The 18,554-nt window shown below is 48.2% G+C and overlaps 1 protein-coding gene across 4 annotated transcripts in view; it reads right to left on the reverse strand.

The window, feature by feature from the left end:
• Nucleotides 1–18,554, reverse strand: part of ryr1b (ryanodine receptor 1b (skeletal)) — a 275,237-nt gene that overhangs the window by 140,957 nt on the left and 115,726 nt on the right. For all 4 annotated transcript variants that reach the window (XM_071360277.1, XM_071360276.1, XM_071360275.1 and 1 more), the window contains 9 exons: nucleotides 14,062–14,631; nucleotides 12,607–12,807; nucleotides 11,569–11,680; nucleotides 10,565–10,631; nucleotides 9,694–9,773; nucleotides 7,885–8,158; nucleotides 6,884–7,134; nucleotides 6,622–6,716; nucleotides 359–494 (listed from right to left, as the gene is read on the reverse strand). In XM_071360277.1, the coding sequence (XP_071216378.1) occupies nucleotides 359–494; nucleotides 6,622–6,716; nucleotides 6,884–7,134; nucleotides 7,885–8,158; nucleotides 9,694–9,773; nucleotides 10,565–10,631; nucleotides 11,569–11,680; nucleotides 12,607–12,807; nucleotides 14,062–14,631 (1,786 nt within the window). The remainder of the gene's footprint in view (nucleotides 1–358; nucleotides 495–6,621; nucleotides 6,717–6,883; nucleotides 7,135–7,884; nucleotides 8,159–9,693; nucleotides 9,774–10,564; nucleotides 10,632–11,568; nucleotides 11,681–12,606; nucleotides 12,808–14,061; nucleotides 14,632–18,554) is intronic.

Consider the following 18,554-nt stretch of genomic DNA (forward strand, 5'->3'; position numbering starts at 1 on the left):
CAGCCACAGTGGAGACTACAGCCACGGTGGAGACTACAGCTGTGGTGGAGACTACCATGGTGGAGACTACCATGGTGGAGACTACAGCCATGGTGGAGACTACCATGGTGGAGACTACCATGGTGGAGACTACAGCTGTGGTGGAGACTACCATGGTGTAGACTATCATGGTGGAGACTACAGCTATAGAGACTTCAGCCAAGTCAGCGATAACAATATCAATGATAACAGCAGCAACATCAGGAATATAGTCCAGGTATTAGATGGAAACCACTCCGAATCCACACTTCAGAATTGTGAAACAGAAAGTATATTCAGAGTCTGTTGCAGGCTAGGTGTTGGAGGTACTGTAACTGACCGTTGACAAAGACGGCAAAGCGGAGGAAGTCCAGGTATTTCTCTCCTCCACAGGGATTCCAGCCGATGTCAGGGTAACCCTTAGATAGAAGCATGGGACAGCTTTGTAGTCCACAGCCCGCCAGATAAGTCACCACCTGGAGAGAGGAGCAGGTAGGAGAGGGTAAGGGTTAGCAGGGTAGCCCTTAGACAGGAGCATGGGACAGGGTGACTGAGGTGTTCTATTTTAGGTTAGAGTAAGGGTTTGGGTCAAATCAAATCAATTTAAATGTTATTTGTCACATGCGCCGAATACAACAGGTGTAGACCTTTACCATGAAATGCTTACTTACAGGCCCTTAACCAACAATGCAGTTTTAAGAATATAGAGTTTTATTTCATAAAACAAAGTAATATGTACATGTAGGTAGGGGTAAAGTGACTATGCATAGATAGTAAACAGCGAGTAGCAGCCTTGTAAAAACAAAGGGGGGGGGGGGGGGTCAATGCAAATAGTCCGGGTGGCCATTGGATTAATTGTTCAGCAGTCTTATGGCTTGGGGGTAGAAGCTGTTAATAAGGAGCCTTTTGGACCTAGACTTGGCGCTCCGGTACCGCTTGCCGTGTGGTAGCAGAGAGAACAGTCTATGACTTGGATGACTGGAGTCTCTGAAAATGTTATGGGCTTTCCTCACTGCCTAGTATATACTGTAGGTCCTGGATGTCAGGAAGCTTGGCCCCAGTGATGTACTGGGCTGTACGCATTACCCTCTGTGGCGCCTTACGGTCGGATGCCGAGCAGTTGCCATACCAGGCAGTGATGCAACCAGTCAGGATGCTCTCGTTGGTGCAGCTGTAGAACTTTTTGAGGATCTGGGGACCCATGCAAAGTCTCCTGAGGGGGAAAGGCGTTGTCGTGCCCTCTTCACTACTGTTTTGGTGTGTTTGGACCATGATAGTTTGTTGGTGATGTGGACACCAAGGATCTTGAAACTCTCAACCCGCTCCACTACAGCCCCGTCGATGAGAATGGGGGTGTGTTCGGCCCTCCATTTCCTGTAGTCCACGACCATCGCCATTGTCTTGCTCATGTTGAGGGAGAGGTTGTTGTCCTGGCACCACACTACCAGCTCTCAGACCTCCTCGCTATAGACTGTCTCATCGTTGTCGGTGATCAGGCCTACTACCGCTGTGTCGTCAGAAAATGTAATGATGGTGTTGGAGTCGTGCTTGGCCACGCAGTCGTGGGTGAACAGGGAATACAGGAGGGGACTGAGCACGCACCCCTGAGGGGCCCCCGTGTTGAGGATCAGCGTGGCAGCTGTGTTGTTGCCTACCCTCACCACCTGGGGGCGGCCAGTCAGGATGTCCAGGATCCAGTTGCAGAGGGAGGTGTTTAATCCCAGGGTCCTTAGCTTAGTGATGAGCTTTGTTGTCACTATGGTGTTCAATGCTGAGCTGTAGTCAATGAACAGCATTCTTACATAGGTGTTCCTTTTTCCAGGTGGGAAAGGGCAGTGTGGAGTGCGATTGAGATTGTGTAATCTGTGGATCTGTTGGGGGCGGTATGCAAATTGGAGTGGGTCTAGGGTTTCCGAGATAATGGTGTTGATGTGAGACCAGCCTTTCAAAGCACTTCATGGTTACCGACGTGAGTGCTACAGGGCACTAGTCATTTAGGCAGGTTACCTTCACTTGTTTGGGCACAGGGACTATGGTGGTCTGCTTGAAACAGACTCGGTCTGGGAGAGGTTGAAAATGTCAGTAAAGACACTTGCCAGTTGGTCTGCGCATGCTCTGAGTACACGTCCTGGTAATCCGTCTGGCCCCGCGGGCTTGTGAATATTGACCTGTTTAAAGGTCTTGCTCACATCGGCTATGGAGATAGTGATCACACAGTCGTCCAGAACAGCTGGTGCTCTCATGCATTCTGGTATACTCCTCAATGCCATTGGATGAATCCCGGAACATATTCCAGTCTGTGCTAACAAAACAGTCCTCTAGCGTAGCATCCGCGTCATCTGACCACTTCCGTATTGAGTGAGTCACTGGTACTTCCTGCTTTAGTTTTTGCTCGTATGCAGGAATCAAGAGGATATAAGTATGGTCATATTTGCCAAATGGATGGAGGGTGAGCTCTGTGTGGGGAGTAAAGGTGGTCTAGAGTTATTTGCCTCTGGTTGCACATGTGAAATGCTGGTAGAATTTAGGTAAAACGGATTTTAGTTTCCCTGCATTAAAGTCCCCGGCCACTAGGAGCGCCGCTTCTGGATGAGCATTTTCTTGTTTGCTTATGGCCTTATACAGCTTGTTCAGTGCGGTCTTAGTGCCAGCATTGGTTTGTGGTGGTAAATAGACAGCTACGAATAATATAGTTGAAAACTCTCTTGGTAGATAGAGTGGTCTACAGCTTATCATGAGGTACTCTACCTCAGGTGAGCATGTCACGCCCTGGCCTTAGTATTCTTTGTTTTCTTTATTATTTTAGTTAGGTCAGGGTGTGACATGGGTATTTATGTGGGTTTTGTAGTGTCCAGGGTGATTGTAAGGTTTAGGGGGTTTATTTAGAGTAGTTGGCTTTATGTTTAGTATAGTTGTCTAGCTGTGTCTATGTTGTGTGTAGTTGTCTAGGAAAGTCTATGGTTGCCTGAATGGGTTCCCAATTAGAGACAGCTGGTTTCTGTTGTCTCTGATTGGGAGCCATATTTAAGGTAGCCATAGGCTTTAGTTTGGTGTGGGGAATTGTCTATGTACAACGTTTGTAGCCTGTGTGTGTGTGTGCACTACGTTATTTAGCTTCACGATCGTTTGTTGTTTTGGTAGTTTGTAAGTGTTTTTGTTTCGTTTTGCCTTCTTCAATAATAAAAAGAAGATGGCTTATTTTCCTCATGCTGCGTTTTGGTCCGTCTCTCCTCCACACGATCGTGACAGAATTCCCCACCACAACAGGATCAAGCAGCATGATCGGAACCAACAACAGCGGCAAAGTAAACAGGACTCATGGACATGGGAGGAGATCCTGGACGGCAAAGGACCCTGGACTCAGCCAGGGGAATATCGCCGTCCCAAAGCGGAGCTGGAGGCAGCGAAAGCGGAGAGGCGGTTTTATGAGGCAAAGGCAAGGCAGAGTGGCTGGAAGCCCGTGAGTAACACCCAAAAATTTCTTGGGGGGGGGGTAAAGGGGAGTGTGGCGAAGCCGGGTTGGATACCTGAGCCAACTCCCCGGGCTTGCCGTGGAGTAAGAGGGCGTCGTACTGGTCAGACACCGTGTTATGCGGTAAAGCGCACGGTGTCCCCAGTACGCGTGCTTAGCCCAGTGCGGGCTATTCCACCTTGCCGCACTGGGAGGGCTAGGTTGGGCATCGAGCCGAGTGCCATGAAGCCGGCCCAACGTATCTGGTCTCCAGTACGTCTCCTCGGGCCGGCGTACATGGCACCAGCCTTACAGGTGGTGTCCCCGGTTCGCCTGCATAGCCCAGTGCGGGCTATTCCACCTCGCCGCACTGGCAGGGCTACGGGGACCATTCAACCTGGTGAGGTTGGGGAGGCTCGGTGCTCAAGAGCACGTGTCCTCCTTCACGGTCCGGTATATCCGGCGCCACCTTCCCACCCCAGCTCAGTACCACCAGTGCCTACACCACGCACCAGGCTTCCAGTGCATCTCCAGAGCCCTGTTCCTCCTCCACGCACTCTCCCTATGGTGCGTGTCTCCAGCCCAGTGCCTCCAGTTGCGGCACCACGCACCAAGCCTCCTGTGCGTCTCCAGAGCCCTGTACGCACTGTTCCTTCTCCCCGCACTCGCCCTGAGGTGCGTGCCCTCAGCCCGGTACCTCCAGTTCCGGTACCACGCACCAGGCCTAGAGTGCGCCACGAGAGTCCAGTGTGCCCTGTTGTTGTTCCCCGCACTAGCCTGAAGGTGCGTGTCCTTAGCCCGGTACCTCCTGTTCCGGTACCACGCACCAGGCCTATAGTGCGTCTCAGCCGGCCAGAGTCTGCCGTCTGCCCAGCGGCGCCTGAACTGCCCGTCTGCCCAGCGGCGCCTGAACTGCCCGTCTGCCCAGCGGCGCCTGAACTGCCCGTCTGCCCAGCGGCGCCTGAACTGCCCGTCTGCCCAGCGGCGCCTGAACTGCCCGTCTGCCCAGCAGCGCCTGAACTGCCCGTCTGCCATACGCCGTCTGAACTGTCCGTCTGCCATGAGCCTGCAAAGCCGCCCGTCTGCCATGAGCCTGCAAAGCCGCCCGTCTGCCATGAGCCTACAGAGCCGTCCGCCAGACAGGAGCCGCTAGAGCCGTCCGCCAGACCGGAGCCGCTAGAGCCTTCCGCCAGACCGGATCAGCCAGAGCCTTCCGCCAGCCATGACCGTCCAGAGCCGTCAGCGAGCCATGACCGTCCAGAGCCGTCAGCGAGCCATGACCGTCCAGAGCCGTCAGCGAGCCATGACCGTCCAGAGCCGTCAGCGAGCCATGACCGTCCAGAGCCGTCAGCGAGCCATGACCGTCCAGAGCCGTCAGCGAGCCATGACCGTCCAGAGCCGTCAGCGAGCCATGACCGTCCAGAGCCGTCAGCGAGCCATGACCGTCCAGAGCCGTCAGCCAGCCATGACCGTCCAGAGCCGTCAACCAGCCAAGAGCGTCCAGAGCCAGCCAGCCAGGATCCGCCAGTCATTCTGGTGTTGCCCCTCATTCTGGTGTTGCCCCTCATTCTGGTGTTGCCCCTCATTCTGGTGTTGCCCCTCATTCCGGTGTTGCCCCTCATTCCGGTGCTGCTCCTTATCCTGGAGATGCCCCTTAATTTAGGTAGGGTTATTTGGAGGGTGGTCATTGTGGGGAGGCTACAGAAGCTGGGATTGACTATGGTGGGGTGGGGACCTCGCCCTGAGCCTGAGCCACCACCGTGGTCAGATGCCCACCCAGGCCCTCCCCTAGACTTTGTGCTGGTGCGCCCGGAGTTCGCACCTTAAGGGGGGGGGCTATGTCACGCCCTGGCCTTAGTATTCTTTGTTTTCTTTATTATTTTAGTTAGGTCAGGGTGTGACATGGGTATTTATGTGGGTTTTGTAGTGTCCAGGGTGATTGTAAGGTTTAGGGGGTTTATTTAGAGTAGTTGGCTTTATGTTTAGTATAGTTGTCTAGCTCTGTCTATGTTGTGTGTAGTTGTCTAGGAAAGTCTATGGTTGCCTGAATGGGTTCCCAATTAGAGACAGCTGGTTTCTGTTGTCTCTGATTGGGAGCCATATTTAAGGTAGCCATAGGCTTTAGTTTGGTGTGGGGAATTGTCTATGTACAACGTTTGTAGCCTGTGTGTGTGCACTACGTTATTTAGCTTCACGATCGTTTGTTGTTTTGGTAGTTTGTAAGTGTTTTTGTTTCGTTTTGCCTTCTTCAATAATAAAAAGAAGATGGCTTATTTTCCTCATGCTGCGTTTTGGTCCGTCTCTCCTCCACACGATCGTGACAGAGCAATACCTCGAGCCTTCCTTAATATTAGACATTGAGTACCAGCTGTTATTAACAAATAGACAGACACCACCACCCCTCGTCTTACCGGACGCAGCTGTTCTGTCCTGCCGATGCACGGAAAACCCAGCCAACTGTATATTATCTGCGTCGTCGTTCAGCCACAACTCGGTGAAACATAAGATATTACAGGTTTTAATGTCCCGTTGGTAGGATAGTCTCGAACGGAGCTCATCCAGTTTATTCTCCAGTGATTGCACGTTTTCCAATAGAACGGATGGTAGAGGCGAGTTCCCCACTCGCCGACAAATTCTCACAAGGCACCCTGATCTGCGGCCCCTGTATCTCCTTCTTTTCTTCATGCGAATGACGGGGATTTGGGCCTTGTCTGGGAGCAGCATTATATCCTTTGTGTCAGACTCATTAAAGAAGAAATCTTTGCCCAGTTCAAGGTGAATAATCGCTGTACTGATGTCCAGAAGCTCTTTTTCGGTCAGAAGAGACGGTAACATCAACATTACGTGCAAAATAAGTTACAAACAACGCAAAAAACCACACAAAATAGCACGGTTGGTTAGGAGCCTGTAAAACGTCAGCCATCACATCCAGCGCCATTCTTCCCGCTCTATATAAGTAATAGGACACTGGAGGTTGGTGGAACCTTAATTTGGGAGGACGTGCTCGTGGTAATGACTGAAGTGGAAAGAGTGGAATGGTATCAAATGCATTGATGCAATTCCATTTTCTCCGTTCCGGCCACTTTTATGAGCCATCCTAACCTCAGCAGTCTCCTGTTAAATAGGGATACAGGGTGACAGGTTAGGGTTACCTTCTCCAGGTCCTGCTCCTGTAGAGCTAAGGCCAGCTCGTTGTTGTCGATACAGGACGCTGCAGCCACATCCAGAGGGGTGGATCCACGCATACCTACAAGAAGACCAGGAGAATGTTTATTAAACACAGATCTAGGATCACATTTCCCTATCCCCAATCCTAACCTTTACCACTAGGGGGATGAAAACATAACTGATCCCTTACCAGTGATTAAGAGTTCCTCTGTGTGTTTTCTGATTGACAGGCAGAGTGTACTGTACCTAGGCCGATGCCGCTGTTCTGCAGCAGGTAGCTGAGGTGATCAAACATGGACCTCTGGTTCTGACGGCTGATACGACAGAAGTAGCACAGGAACCGACAGCAGTTGGTCACCATCTGGGGGAACCGGATCTCCTTGGAATCTCCTCCTCCTCCCAGCACGTTAACCATCACTTCCATGACAGTCTCATGCATCCCCAGAGCCCTCATCAGGTTAGGGTGCTGGTAGAACACCTTGTTGTTCATGATGTTCCTGGAAAACAAACAAACAAATAATTAAATAGGTAAACAATCAGAGCTCTAATCAGGTTGGGGTGTTGGTAGAACACTTTGTTTAAAGAAACGCACACCTGTATAGGCGAGGTGCTGGCTAGCGGAGTAGAACACTTGAAAAAGACGCCCGCACACTCTAAGGAGCTCAAATACAATAATTTAATGATAAACGTTGGTTTATTAGGTTATTCAATTATTGCATCTGAGCTCCTTAGAGAGTGCGGCTCCGCTTTTCTTTTTCAAGAACACTTTGTTTTGTCATGACGTTCCTGGAGAAGGACACAGCGTACAACAACAAAGAGACTTTTAAATGAACTAAAATAATCGTAGTTGAATTGTTCCTGCCGTGCATCCATTTCTTCTTTCAGTAATCGTTGCCAGGTTTGGGGTACAATTCAAATTCAAATTCACTGAATTGAAATGGAACTGACTCCAACCCTGGTAATCACTAGGCCACCTAATTGATGCCCGATGCTCTGGGTCATGAGCCTAACCTTTACAAGGTACAGTAACCAGACATACCCTAAAGGTTCAGTAACCACCCTAACCTTAAAGGTACAGTAACCACCCTAACCTTAAAGGTACAGTACCCACCCTAACCTTAAAGGTACAGTAACCACCCTAACCTTAAAGGTACAGTAACCACCCTAACCTTAAAGGTACAGTAACCACCCTAACCTTAAAGGTACAGTACCCACCCTAACCCTAAATCTCCAGTAACCAGACGTACCCGATGCTCTGGATCATGAGCCTCTCCTCCTCGGGGCCCATCTGAACGATGAGCAGAGATCTGATCTGGCCCAAGCACTCCAACAAGTCCATCGTATCCTGGACAGATATGGCGTTGATGGCGTAGGCTTTAGGCAGGGCTCTGGTCAGCTCTCCCAGCCCATCATACTGCCTGTGGAGCAGGCTGAACATCAGACGCACCAGCTCAGGGTTCTGAATGAAGGCCTCTTGGGCCCAGTGGATCATGGTATGGGAGATCAGCTCCTGGAGAGTGCCTTGGGGGAAAAGGAGGAGGGACACACAATGGAGTTGTAGTGAATGAACAAGATATTACTTATTTTTTACTTTGTGTTGGCCGGGAACTACACCAGCTCAAGCTTTTGTGGCATAGGAACATTTACAGGGGATTTCTGGGGGTACAGGGGATAAAATAGATAGAATATTATTAGTGTGAGGGACCACTAGGAAGTGCTAGACTACGCCACCACTTGAATTAATACAGGAGTCAAGTCTGTCAGGAATCACCTGGAAGGAGGTCTGGAACAGAGCAAAGTTGACTGTTGAGGCCCTCGATGCGCCACTTGGATTTATTAACAGGAATAAGTCAACTAAGTCTAGGATGTCTGTCTGTTTATACTTGAGTTAACTGATGAGCTGTCAGACTTAAACTAGGCACTTAACTGTGTGAAGCTGTGAAAACAGCAACTCCAGACTGTGTTCTAAGCACAGAGACAGATAAAGATCACCTCATGGATATAAGGGTTAGGGGTTAGGGGTTAGGGATATACTAGAGTTAACCTACTGGTTTGACCTCCTTCTCCTAGGGTTTGGGGTTAGGGGTTAGGGGTTAGGGGTTAGGGATATACTAGAGTTAACCTACTGGTTTGACCTCCTTCTCCTAGGGTTTGGGGTTAGGGGTTAGGGGTTAGGGATATACTAGAGTTAACCTACTGGTTTGACCTCCTTCTCCTGGGGTTAGGGGTTAGGGGTTAGGGGTTAGGGATATACTAGAGTTAACCTACTGGTTTGACCTCCTTCTCCTAGGGTTTGGGGTTAGGGGTTAGGGGTTAGGGGTTAGGGATATACTAGAGTTAACCTACTGGTTTGACCTCCTTCTCCTAGGGTTAGGGGTCAGGGGTTAGGGGTTAGGGGTTAGGGATATACTAGAGTTAACCTACTGGTTTGACCTCCTTCTCCTAGGGTTTGGGGTTAGGGGTTAGGGGTTAGGGATATACTAGAGTTAACCTACTGGTTTGACCTCCTTCTCCTAGGGTTTGGGGTTAGGGGTTAGGGGTTAGGGGTTAGGGATATACTAGAGTTAACCTACTGGTTTGACCTCCTTCTCCTAGGGTTTGGGGTTAGGGGTTAGGGGTTAGGGATATACTAGAGTTAACCTACTGGTTTGACCTCCTTCTCCTGGGGTTTGGGGTTAGGGGTTAGGGGTTAGGGATATACTAGAGTTACCCGACTGGTTTGACCTCCTTCTCCTGGGGTTAGGGGTTAGGGGTTAGGGTGGTGAATGTGTTCTTACTGGGTTAGGGGTTAGGGGTTAGGGTGGTGAATGTGTTCTTACTGGGTTAGGGGTTAGGGGTTAGGGGTTGGGGGTTGTGTTCTTACTGGGTTAGGGGTTAGGGGTTAGGGGTTAGGGTGGTGAATGTGTTCTTACTGGGTTAGGGGTTAGGGGTTAGGGGTTGGGGGTTGTGTTCTTACTGGGTTAGGGGTTAGGGGTTAGGGGTTAGGGGTTAGGGTGGTGAATGTGTTCTTACTGGGTTAGGGGTTAGGGGTTAGGGGTTGGGGGTTGTGTTCTTACTGGGTTTGACCTCCTCCTCCTCTTCTGGCTCCTCCACCACCTCCTTTTTCTTCCTCAAGTTATTCACCTTGCCCATCAGCCTAAGGAGATACAACACAATACAACACTATATTGTCAGTATATTATAACACAATACAACGTTATATTGTCCGTATGTTATAACACAATACAACGTTATATTGTCAGTATGTTATAACACAATACAACGTTATATTGTCCGTATGTTATAACACAATACAACGTTATATTGTCCGTATGTTATAACACAATACAACGTTATATTGTCAGTATGTTATAACACAATACAACGTTATATTGTCCGTATGTTATAACACAATACAACATTATATTGTCAGTATGTTATAACACAATACAACGTTATATTGTCCGTATGTTATAACACAATACAACGTTATATTGTCCGTATGTTATAACACAATACAACGTTATATTGTCCGTATGTTATAACACAATACAACATTATATTGTCCATATGTTATAACACAATACAACGTTATATTGTCAGTATGTTATAACACAATACAACGTTATATTGTCAGTATGTTATAACACAATACAACGTTATATTGTCCGTATGTTGCAGCAAACAACATAAATGTGTATTCTGCTCTCTTCAGTTGTCAACCCCCCAGATAGCACACATCTCTCTCTCTCACACACACACACACACACACACACACACACACACACACACACACACACACACACACACACACACACACACACACACACACACACACACACACACACACACACACACACACAAAACACTTGAGAAGAGGACAGAAGAGTGCTGGGATTCGAACCGGCAAACTTTCGGCTAAAGGTCCAGCTCCTTAGAGTTACGTACCGGCCAAGGCGCCCTCTCAGAGAGGTGTCCACCTCCTCCTCCTCCTCTTCCGCCTCAATGTGCACGCCTGGAGGAGAGGATACATGGTAAGCATAGTTAGCTCTCTGTGTGTGGGTCAGGGTTAGGGGTCAGGGGTCAGAAGGTTGTTATGATGTGCTGTGGGGTCAGGGTTAGGGGTAAAGGGGTCGGGAAGGTTGTTATGATGTGCTGTGGGTCAGGGTTAGGGGTCAGGGGTCAGAAGGTTGTTATGATGTGCTGTGGGTCAGGGTTAGGGGTCAGGAGTCAGAAGGTTGTTATGATGTGCTGTGGGTCAGGGTTAGGGGTCAGGGGTCAGAAGGTTGTTATGATGTGCTGTGGGGTCAGGGTTAGGGGTCAGGGGTCAGAAGGTTATTATGATGTGCTGTGGGTCAGGGTTAGGGGTCAGGGGTCAGAAGGTTATTATGATGTGCTGTGGGTCAGGGTTAGGGGTCAGGGGTCAGAAGGTTATTGTGATGTGCTGTGGGTCAGGGTTAGGGGTCAGAAGGTTGTTATGATGTGCTGTGGGTCAGGGTCAGGGTTAGGGGTCAGAAGGTTGTTATGATGTGCTGTGGGGTCAGGGTTAGAGGTCAGGGGTCAGAAGGTTGTTATGATGTGCTGTGGGGTCAGGGTTAGGGGTCAGGGGTCAGATGGTTGTTATGATGTGCTGTGGGGTCAGGGTTAGGGGTCAGGGGTCAGAAGGTTATTATGATGTGCTGTAGGGTTAGGGGTCAGGGGTCGGAAGGTTGTTATGATGTGCTGTGGGTCAGGGTCAGGGGTCAGAAGGTTATTATGATGTGCTGTAGGGTCAGAGTTAGGGGTCAGGGGTCAGAAGGTTGTTATGATGTGCTGTAGGGTCAGGGTTAGGGGTCAGGGGTCAGAAGGTTATTATGATGTGCTGTAGGGTCAGGGTTAAGGGTCAGGGGTCAGAAGGTTGTTATGATGTGCTGTAGGGTCAGGGTTAGGGGTCAGGGGTTAGGGTTACTGACCACAATGTATAAGGATGTCAGTGTGGAAGTCGGTCAGTGTGTCTCTGGTCTCCTCCGGTACTGGACACTCCTCCTCCTCCGGACCATGCTTAAAGTTGGTCAGCAGGATCACCTGACAGGAAGGAACACACACAGTGACCTATCATCAGAAACAGGAAATAGACTGGTGTCTTGTCCAGAGGGTGTACTGGTACATCAAGCTGCCTCACGCTACAGAAACAGGAAATAGACTGGTGTCCTGTTCAGAGGGTGTACTGGTACATCAAGCTGCCTCACGCTACAGAAACAGGAAATAGACTAGTGTCCTATTCAGAGGGTGTACTGGTACATCAAGCTGCCTCACGCTACAGAAACAGGAAATAGACTGGTGTCCTGTTCAGAGGGTGTACTGGTACATGAAGCTGCCTCACGCTACAGAAACAGGAAATAGACTGGTGTCCTGTCCAGAGGGGGTACTGGTACATCAAGCTGCCTCACGCTACATTCTGGCTTGGACAAGGCTAGTTGTACCTGGTCCTGCCCTATGGACCATTCTGGCTTGGACAAGGCTAGTTGTACCTGGTCCTGCCCTATGGACCGTTCTGGCTTGGACAAGGCTAGTTGTACCTGGTCCTGCCCTATGGACCGTTCTGGCTTGGACAAGGCTAGTTGTACCTGGTCCTGCCCTATGGACCGCTCTGGCTTGGACAAGGCTAGTTGTACCTGGTCCTGCCCTATGGACCGTTCTGGCTTGGACAAGGCTAGTTGTATCTGGTCCTGCCCTATGGACCGTTCTGGCTTGGACAAGGCTAGTTGTACCTGGTCCTGCCCTATGGACCGCTCTGGCTTGGACAAGGCTAGTTGTACCTGGTCCTGCCCTATGGACCGTTCTGGCTTGGACAAGGCTAGTTGTACCTGGTCCTGCCCTATGGACCGTTCTGGCTTGGACAAGGCTAGTTGTACCTGGTCCTGCCCTATGGACCGCTCTGGCTTGGACAAGGCTAGTTGTACCTGGTCCTGCCCTATGGACCGTTCTGGCTTGGACAAGGCTAGTTGTACCTGATCCTGAGGTGGGGAGCGGAACTCTCGTGTCTTGCGTGCGGTCTCGGCAGCGCTCATGGTGAAGGCCTGCATCAGCAGGTTATAGCGAACCCTCTGATTGGTCTGAATGGCGTTGACAAACTGATCTGAGTACGCCACGATAGCCTCCACCCTGTGCCTCAGTTCACAGTCACAGAAGTACTGCAGCAGCGTACACATCTGAGAGGGAGGTACGGAAAGACGGGGGGGGGAGAGATAAAAGAAGAGACAGAGAGAGAGAGATCAGTTCACAAAACAACACTCACAACTAGCCTTTATGAGTTTGAGTCCAGAGCAGCATGAAGTTGTGCGTACTTCGTTCATATAAACAATTGTCTTCTCTGTGATTTCCAGCATGTGAGAAACATTTCATACATCTTTTGTAGGTTTTGTTTGTATGCATGCCCTTTTTTTAGTTATGTTGATAAATTAGGCAAAGTATTTGCGGTGGCGAATTTAGGCAACTAAGACAATTGCCTCACATCACCAGGGGGTTCTTGTGAACTTGGCATAATTTAGTTTAATAAAACATTATTTTTGTTAGCTTGCCTTCTTCAACCCCCGCTTGAGGCCCTCCTCCGGCGCGTGAGTAATCGCTGATGTTTGCTCTTATCTTGCCTTTCTATAAATTTAGCTCTAGCTTTTGAACGTTTGGGATTATGAGCTTTTCCGACCCATGGCTGAAAGCTCGGACTCTCAGGAACACGTACCAGTACGTGTCTTCTACCTCCCTCTACAGCGCTTACGCCGCGCAGGACATGTTTAAAGAGCCTGGGACAAAACCGCAATTGAAAAAAAATGTATTTTTTTCTACACACACAATTATTACCTGATGATCTTCTCTGATGTTTTCCTGAACATTCCAATCCATTTCTAATGGATTTTTTCTTTTTAAATACACCTTTCCCATATCAAAGTCATTTAAAATAATGTCTTATTAGCCTTATGAACATAGAAACGTGGTTACAATTTGTATGAAATGAAGAAAAAAAAATGTAGCGGTATTGGTCGATATTGCAAAGAAAATATCAGATATAGGTATTAGTCCAGAATTTACACATCGTAAATCCATAACTTGAAAGTGTAAAAAAACAGATAAAAACATGAAGAAACTATTGCCCTTTTTTCTGGGCTGCTAATTGCTTTTGACAAACAAAAATCTGTGAGGCCCTCTCTGTTGAATTTTAAAATCCTGATGTGTCCCTTGAGACAACATTACTGCCCATCCCTGTCCTATGTGGTGATGCAAAGACCTTCACTAGTGAAGAGCATTTCAAGTCTTTTCAGTTAGACTTTTACAAAAACCAGGCTCCGAACAACTCTTCGTTCAGTAGCCATGATTGTGTTAAATAGACATAGCAGGGGCCTTTGACTGAGGCCTCCAAATCGCTAAGACCAGCCTTAGTACTCACATGGCTGTCAGAAGAGACTCACCTGCAGTTTGACAGACTCTGGCAGTTTCATCTGCAGTAGTCCCTCCTCCAAAGCCGCCTCTTCCTTCTCTAGCTCCAACTCTATCGCCGCTGCCTCCTCCTCTTCTGTCATCTCTTTTTTCTCCCCTGCTTCCTCTTTCTCCTTCTCTTCCTCCTCGTGTTCCTTCTCCCCCTCCTCCTCCTCCTCCTCCCCCTCTTCTTTCTTTAGGTGTTTCAGTTCCTCATCCTCTTCTTCCTCCTCCCCTACTCCTTCATCATCTGCCTCCTCTTCCTCCTCCTCCTCCTCTTCTTTCTCCTTCACTTCTTCACCCTCTTCCTTGGCGGTAGCATCCTCTGCCTTGTCTCCCTCCTCCACCTCCTCTTTCTTCCCAGCGAACACATTTGGGTCAATCATCTTGAGGATGTGTTTAACGTCTTCATCGTTGAAGATGCCCATGATGAGGAGAGTGCTGATGAGCTTCAGGATGGGGACAAAGTGGAACTCTACGCTGCCTCCTACTGGGTCTCTCATAGCCTGGCTACCATCTAGGACCGCCTCTGTCAACATGCTGATGGCTTTGGTCTTCAGTTCCTGAGGAAAGGGCAGGCGAAAAGAGGCATGGGTTACAAAGAACATTACTTAAAATGAGTTAATAACTAGCTGCTTTATCAACCCACCTAACCCTATTTATTCCACTTGACTCTGAATTGTTAGGTGTATTGGACGGGGGCAAATAAACCCCCTTAAGTTGTTTGACGCGTGTTTTATTAAGTAGCTCCCCCGTGTGTTTACGCTAGAGACTTCCTGTTTCGAGGCATATGCTCCGTGAGACTGTACTGAGTTCACCGATAGCAGCAATGCGTCTAGACAGTGTTTTTTCCAGACACGACTCGGATCCGGACAAGAAAATCGTCACGAATTCGTCTGTAAAACCCAAACTAACGAAACTCCACCATCGAAAGCTGAGACTCACGGACAAGAGGGTGTTGGTTGTTTAGTACTACGACAGTTGTCTGAAGTCGCTGACGCAGACATCCCAATTCTTCTCACAAAACTGACTGTCCAGACGGTTTAATAAGCTACAAACTTATACGAACACATCATCGAAAGCTGAAGCACATTTAACACCAACTGGTTTTGCTCTACGATGCACACAAGTCATCTGAAAGTAGCCCCGTACAGGGCGGTAAAAATTACAACATGAATAGGGGGTAAAAAATGCAACGATTAAAGTGACCAAATACGGGTCTAATTATTATGGTAATTATGACAACTTCTGGAGGATGTCCTCCAACCTATCAGAGCTCTTGAATCTAGTACTGAAAGCATATGCTACAGCTAGCTAGCACTGCAGTGCATAAATAGTGATGAGTAATTGACTCAAAGAGAAAGAAAGACAATAGTTGAACATTTTTGAACAAATTAATTTCGTCCTAAATTAAGGAGACGTAAGAGAGAGATAGAGAGAAAGCTAGCTATATTTGGTTGTATTTTGTAAAACTTTCAATTAGCTAGTTGAATGCAGCTAGCTAGTTTAGCCTACCCAAAAACCTGGCTCAAACAAACAGGGATGATATGTTAGCTAGCTGGCTATAGCTATCCAACACTGGAACTCTTCCAAGTCAAGGTAAGCTTTTGGTTTTATTAATTTATTGCCCCCGGGGCCTGCCGGTGTAACTGCTAAACTGCTTACTGACTGTACACTGTACTGCATGATTGTAGCGGTTTACTAACACGTTAGTTCTAGTAGCTATGTTGACTATGACGTTAATATGGTGACAATGATGTAGGCTGTGTGTAGCGGTTAGCAGTTATGATATGAAGGTTTGGCTTGGAAAGTTTTTTTTGCCTGGTCACAGCGAGCTGATGTTTTGTGCACTGAAGACCACAAGCCAAGGGAAAAGGTGAGAGAAGGAGAATGCGTAGATAGTTGCGAGGAGGAATTATACAACGAGCAAAGTGATCATGGTGTTTGTATGTGCGGTAAAAGAGCGGTAAAAGCTGGGACAAACAGACCGGTAAAAGCGGTGCAAACAGACCGGTAAAAGCCGGGACAGACAGACCGGTAAAAGCTGGTACAAACAGCGAGGTAAAAGTTGGGACAAACAGAGCGGTAAAAGCCGGGACAAACAGAGCGGTAAAAGCCGGGACAAACAGAGCGGTAAAAGCTGGGACAAACAGAGCGGTAAAAGCCGGGACAAACAGAGCGGTAAAAGCCGGGACAAACAGAGCGGTAAAAGCTGGGACAAACAGAGCGGTAAAAGCCGGGACAGACAGACCGGTAAAAGCTGGTACAAACAGAGCGGTAAAAGCCGGGACAAACAGAGCGGTAAAAGCCGGGACAAACAGAGCGGTAAAAGCTGGGACAAACAGAGCGGTAAAAGCTGGGACAAACAGAGCGGTAAAAGCTGGGACAAACAGAGCGGTAAAAGCCGGGACAAACAGAGTGGTAAAAGCCGGGACAAACAGAGCGGTAAAAGCCGGGACAAACAGAGCGGTAAAAGCCGGGACAAACAGAGAGGTAAAAGCCGGAACAAACAGCACGGTAAAAGCCGGGACAAACAGAGCGGTAAAAGCTGGGACAAACAGAGCGGTAAAAGCCGGGACAAACAGAGTGGTAAAAGCCGGGACAAACAGAGCGGTAAAAGCCGGGACAAACAGAGCGGTAAAAGCTGGGACAAACAGAGTGGTAAAAGCTGGGACAAACAGAGTGGTAAAAGCCGGAACAAACAGCACGGTAAAAGCCAGGACAAACAGCTTCTGGAGCATCTTTAAATATTTTTCCTTCTCTAGATTTTGAACGGTTGTAGCAATTACCGACTATGACCCCAATCCTGAAAGCTAGGACTCCCAGAAACACGTATGTTTCTTCTGTTTATGACACAAGCTGACTCGTTGGAAGGAAGAGTGATGAATCTGCACAGAATAACTGAAGGCAATGAATTGATTCTCCACAAAACAACCATACACAAAGAATGTTTGATGATCATCCCTGAACTTTTCAATCCAATGGATTTCAATCACTCCAACGCTTCCTCCAGAAGGAAATGTTTCATTACCTGATTTGACATATCTTGTGCTATTACTTTTATTGAGATAATGTCAATAGGTTCAGATTCAAAAGATGAATTACATTATTGTGAAATAGAGTCAAAGAACCCAATACATAATACCAAGTCATCCATGTATGGTACACTATATGGCCAAAAGTATGTGGACACCCCTTCAAATGAGGGGATTCGGTTATTTCAACCACACCCGTTGCTGACAATTGTATAAAATCGATCACACAGCCATGCAATCTCCATAGACAAACAATGGCAATAGAATAGCGGAAGAGCGCAGTGAATTTCAATGTTTGTCAAATTTCTGCCCTGCTAGAGCTGCCCCGGGTCAACTGTAAATGCTGATATTGTGAAGTGGAAACGTCTAGGAGCAACACTGGTTGATCCACAAAGTGGTAGACTGCACAAGCTCACAGAACGGGACTGCTGAAGCGCGTAGTGCGTAAAAATAGTCACTACCAAGTTTCCAAACTGCCTCTGAAAGCAAAGTCAGCACAATAACTATTCATCGGGAGCTTCATGAAATGGGTTTCCATGGCCAAGCAGCCGCACACAAACCTAAGATCACCATGCGCAATGTCAAGCATTGGCTGGAATGGTGTAGAGCTCGCCACCATTGGACTCTGGAGCAGTGGAAACGCGTTCTCTAGAGTGATGATTCACACTTCACTATCTGGCAGTCCGACGGACAAATCTGGGTTTGACGTATGCCAGGAAAACGCTACCTGCCCGAATGCATAGTGCCAACTGTAAAGTTTGGTGGAGGAGCAATGGTCCGGGGCTGTTTTTCATGGTTCGGGCCCCTTAGTTCCAGTGAAGGGAAATCTTAATGCTACAGCATATAATGACATTCTAGACGATTCTATGCTTCCAACTTTGTGGCAACAGTTTGGGGAAGGCCCTTTCCTGTTTCAGCATGACAATGCCCCCGTGCACAAATAAATGGTTTCTCAAGATCGGTGTAGAAGAAATTGACTGGCCTGCACAGAGCCTTGAACTCAACCCCAATGAACACCTTTGGGATGAATTGGAACGCCGACTGCGAGCCAGGCCTAATCACCCAACATCAGTGCCCGACTTCACTAATGCTCATGGCTGAATGGAAGCAAGTCCCTGCAGCAATGTTCCAGCATCTAGTGGAAAGCCTTCCCAGAAGAGTGGAGGCTGTTATAGCAGCAAAGGGGGGACCAACTCCATATTAATGCCCATGATTTTCGACGAGCAGATGTCCACATATTTTTGGTAATGTGGTGTAGCGTGATCGTCCAAGCTAATAGCATCTTAAATATCATGTATGAATCCATTTGACCCCCAAGCCCCCTCTCTCCGATGGGTATGGAGACTCGCACAGTGATTTTGATTAACAAAAGTGTCTCCCTCAGAAATATTAGTGATTACCAATGATTACCAGTGATTACCAATGGCTTAGACCTACAGTGGTTTAAACAA

Source organism: Salvelinus alpinus, chromosome 22 (genome assembly GCF_045679555.1).
Source record: "Salvelinus alpinus chromosome 22, SLU_Salpinus.1, whole genome shotgun sequence".
NCBI classification, from domain to species: Eukaryota; Metazoa; Chordata; class Actinopteri; order Salmoniformes; family Salmonidae; genus Salvelinus; species Salvelinus alpinus.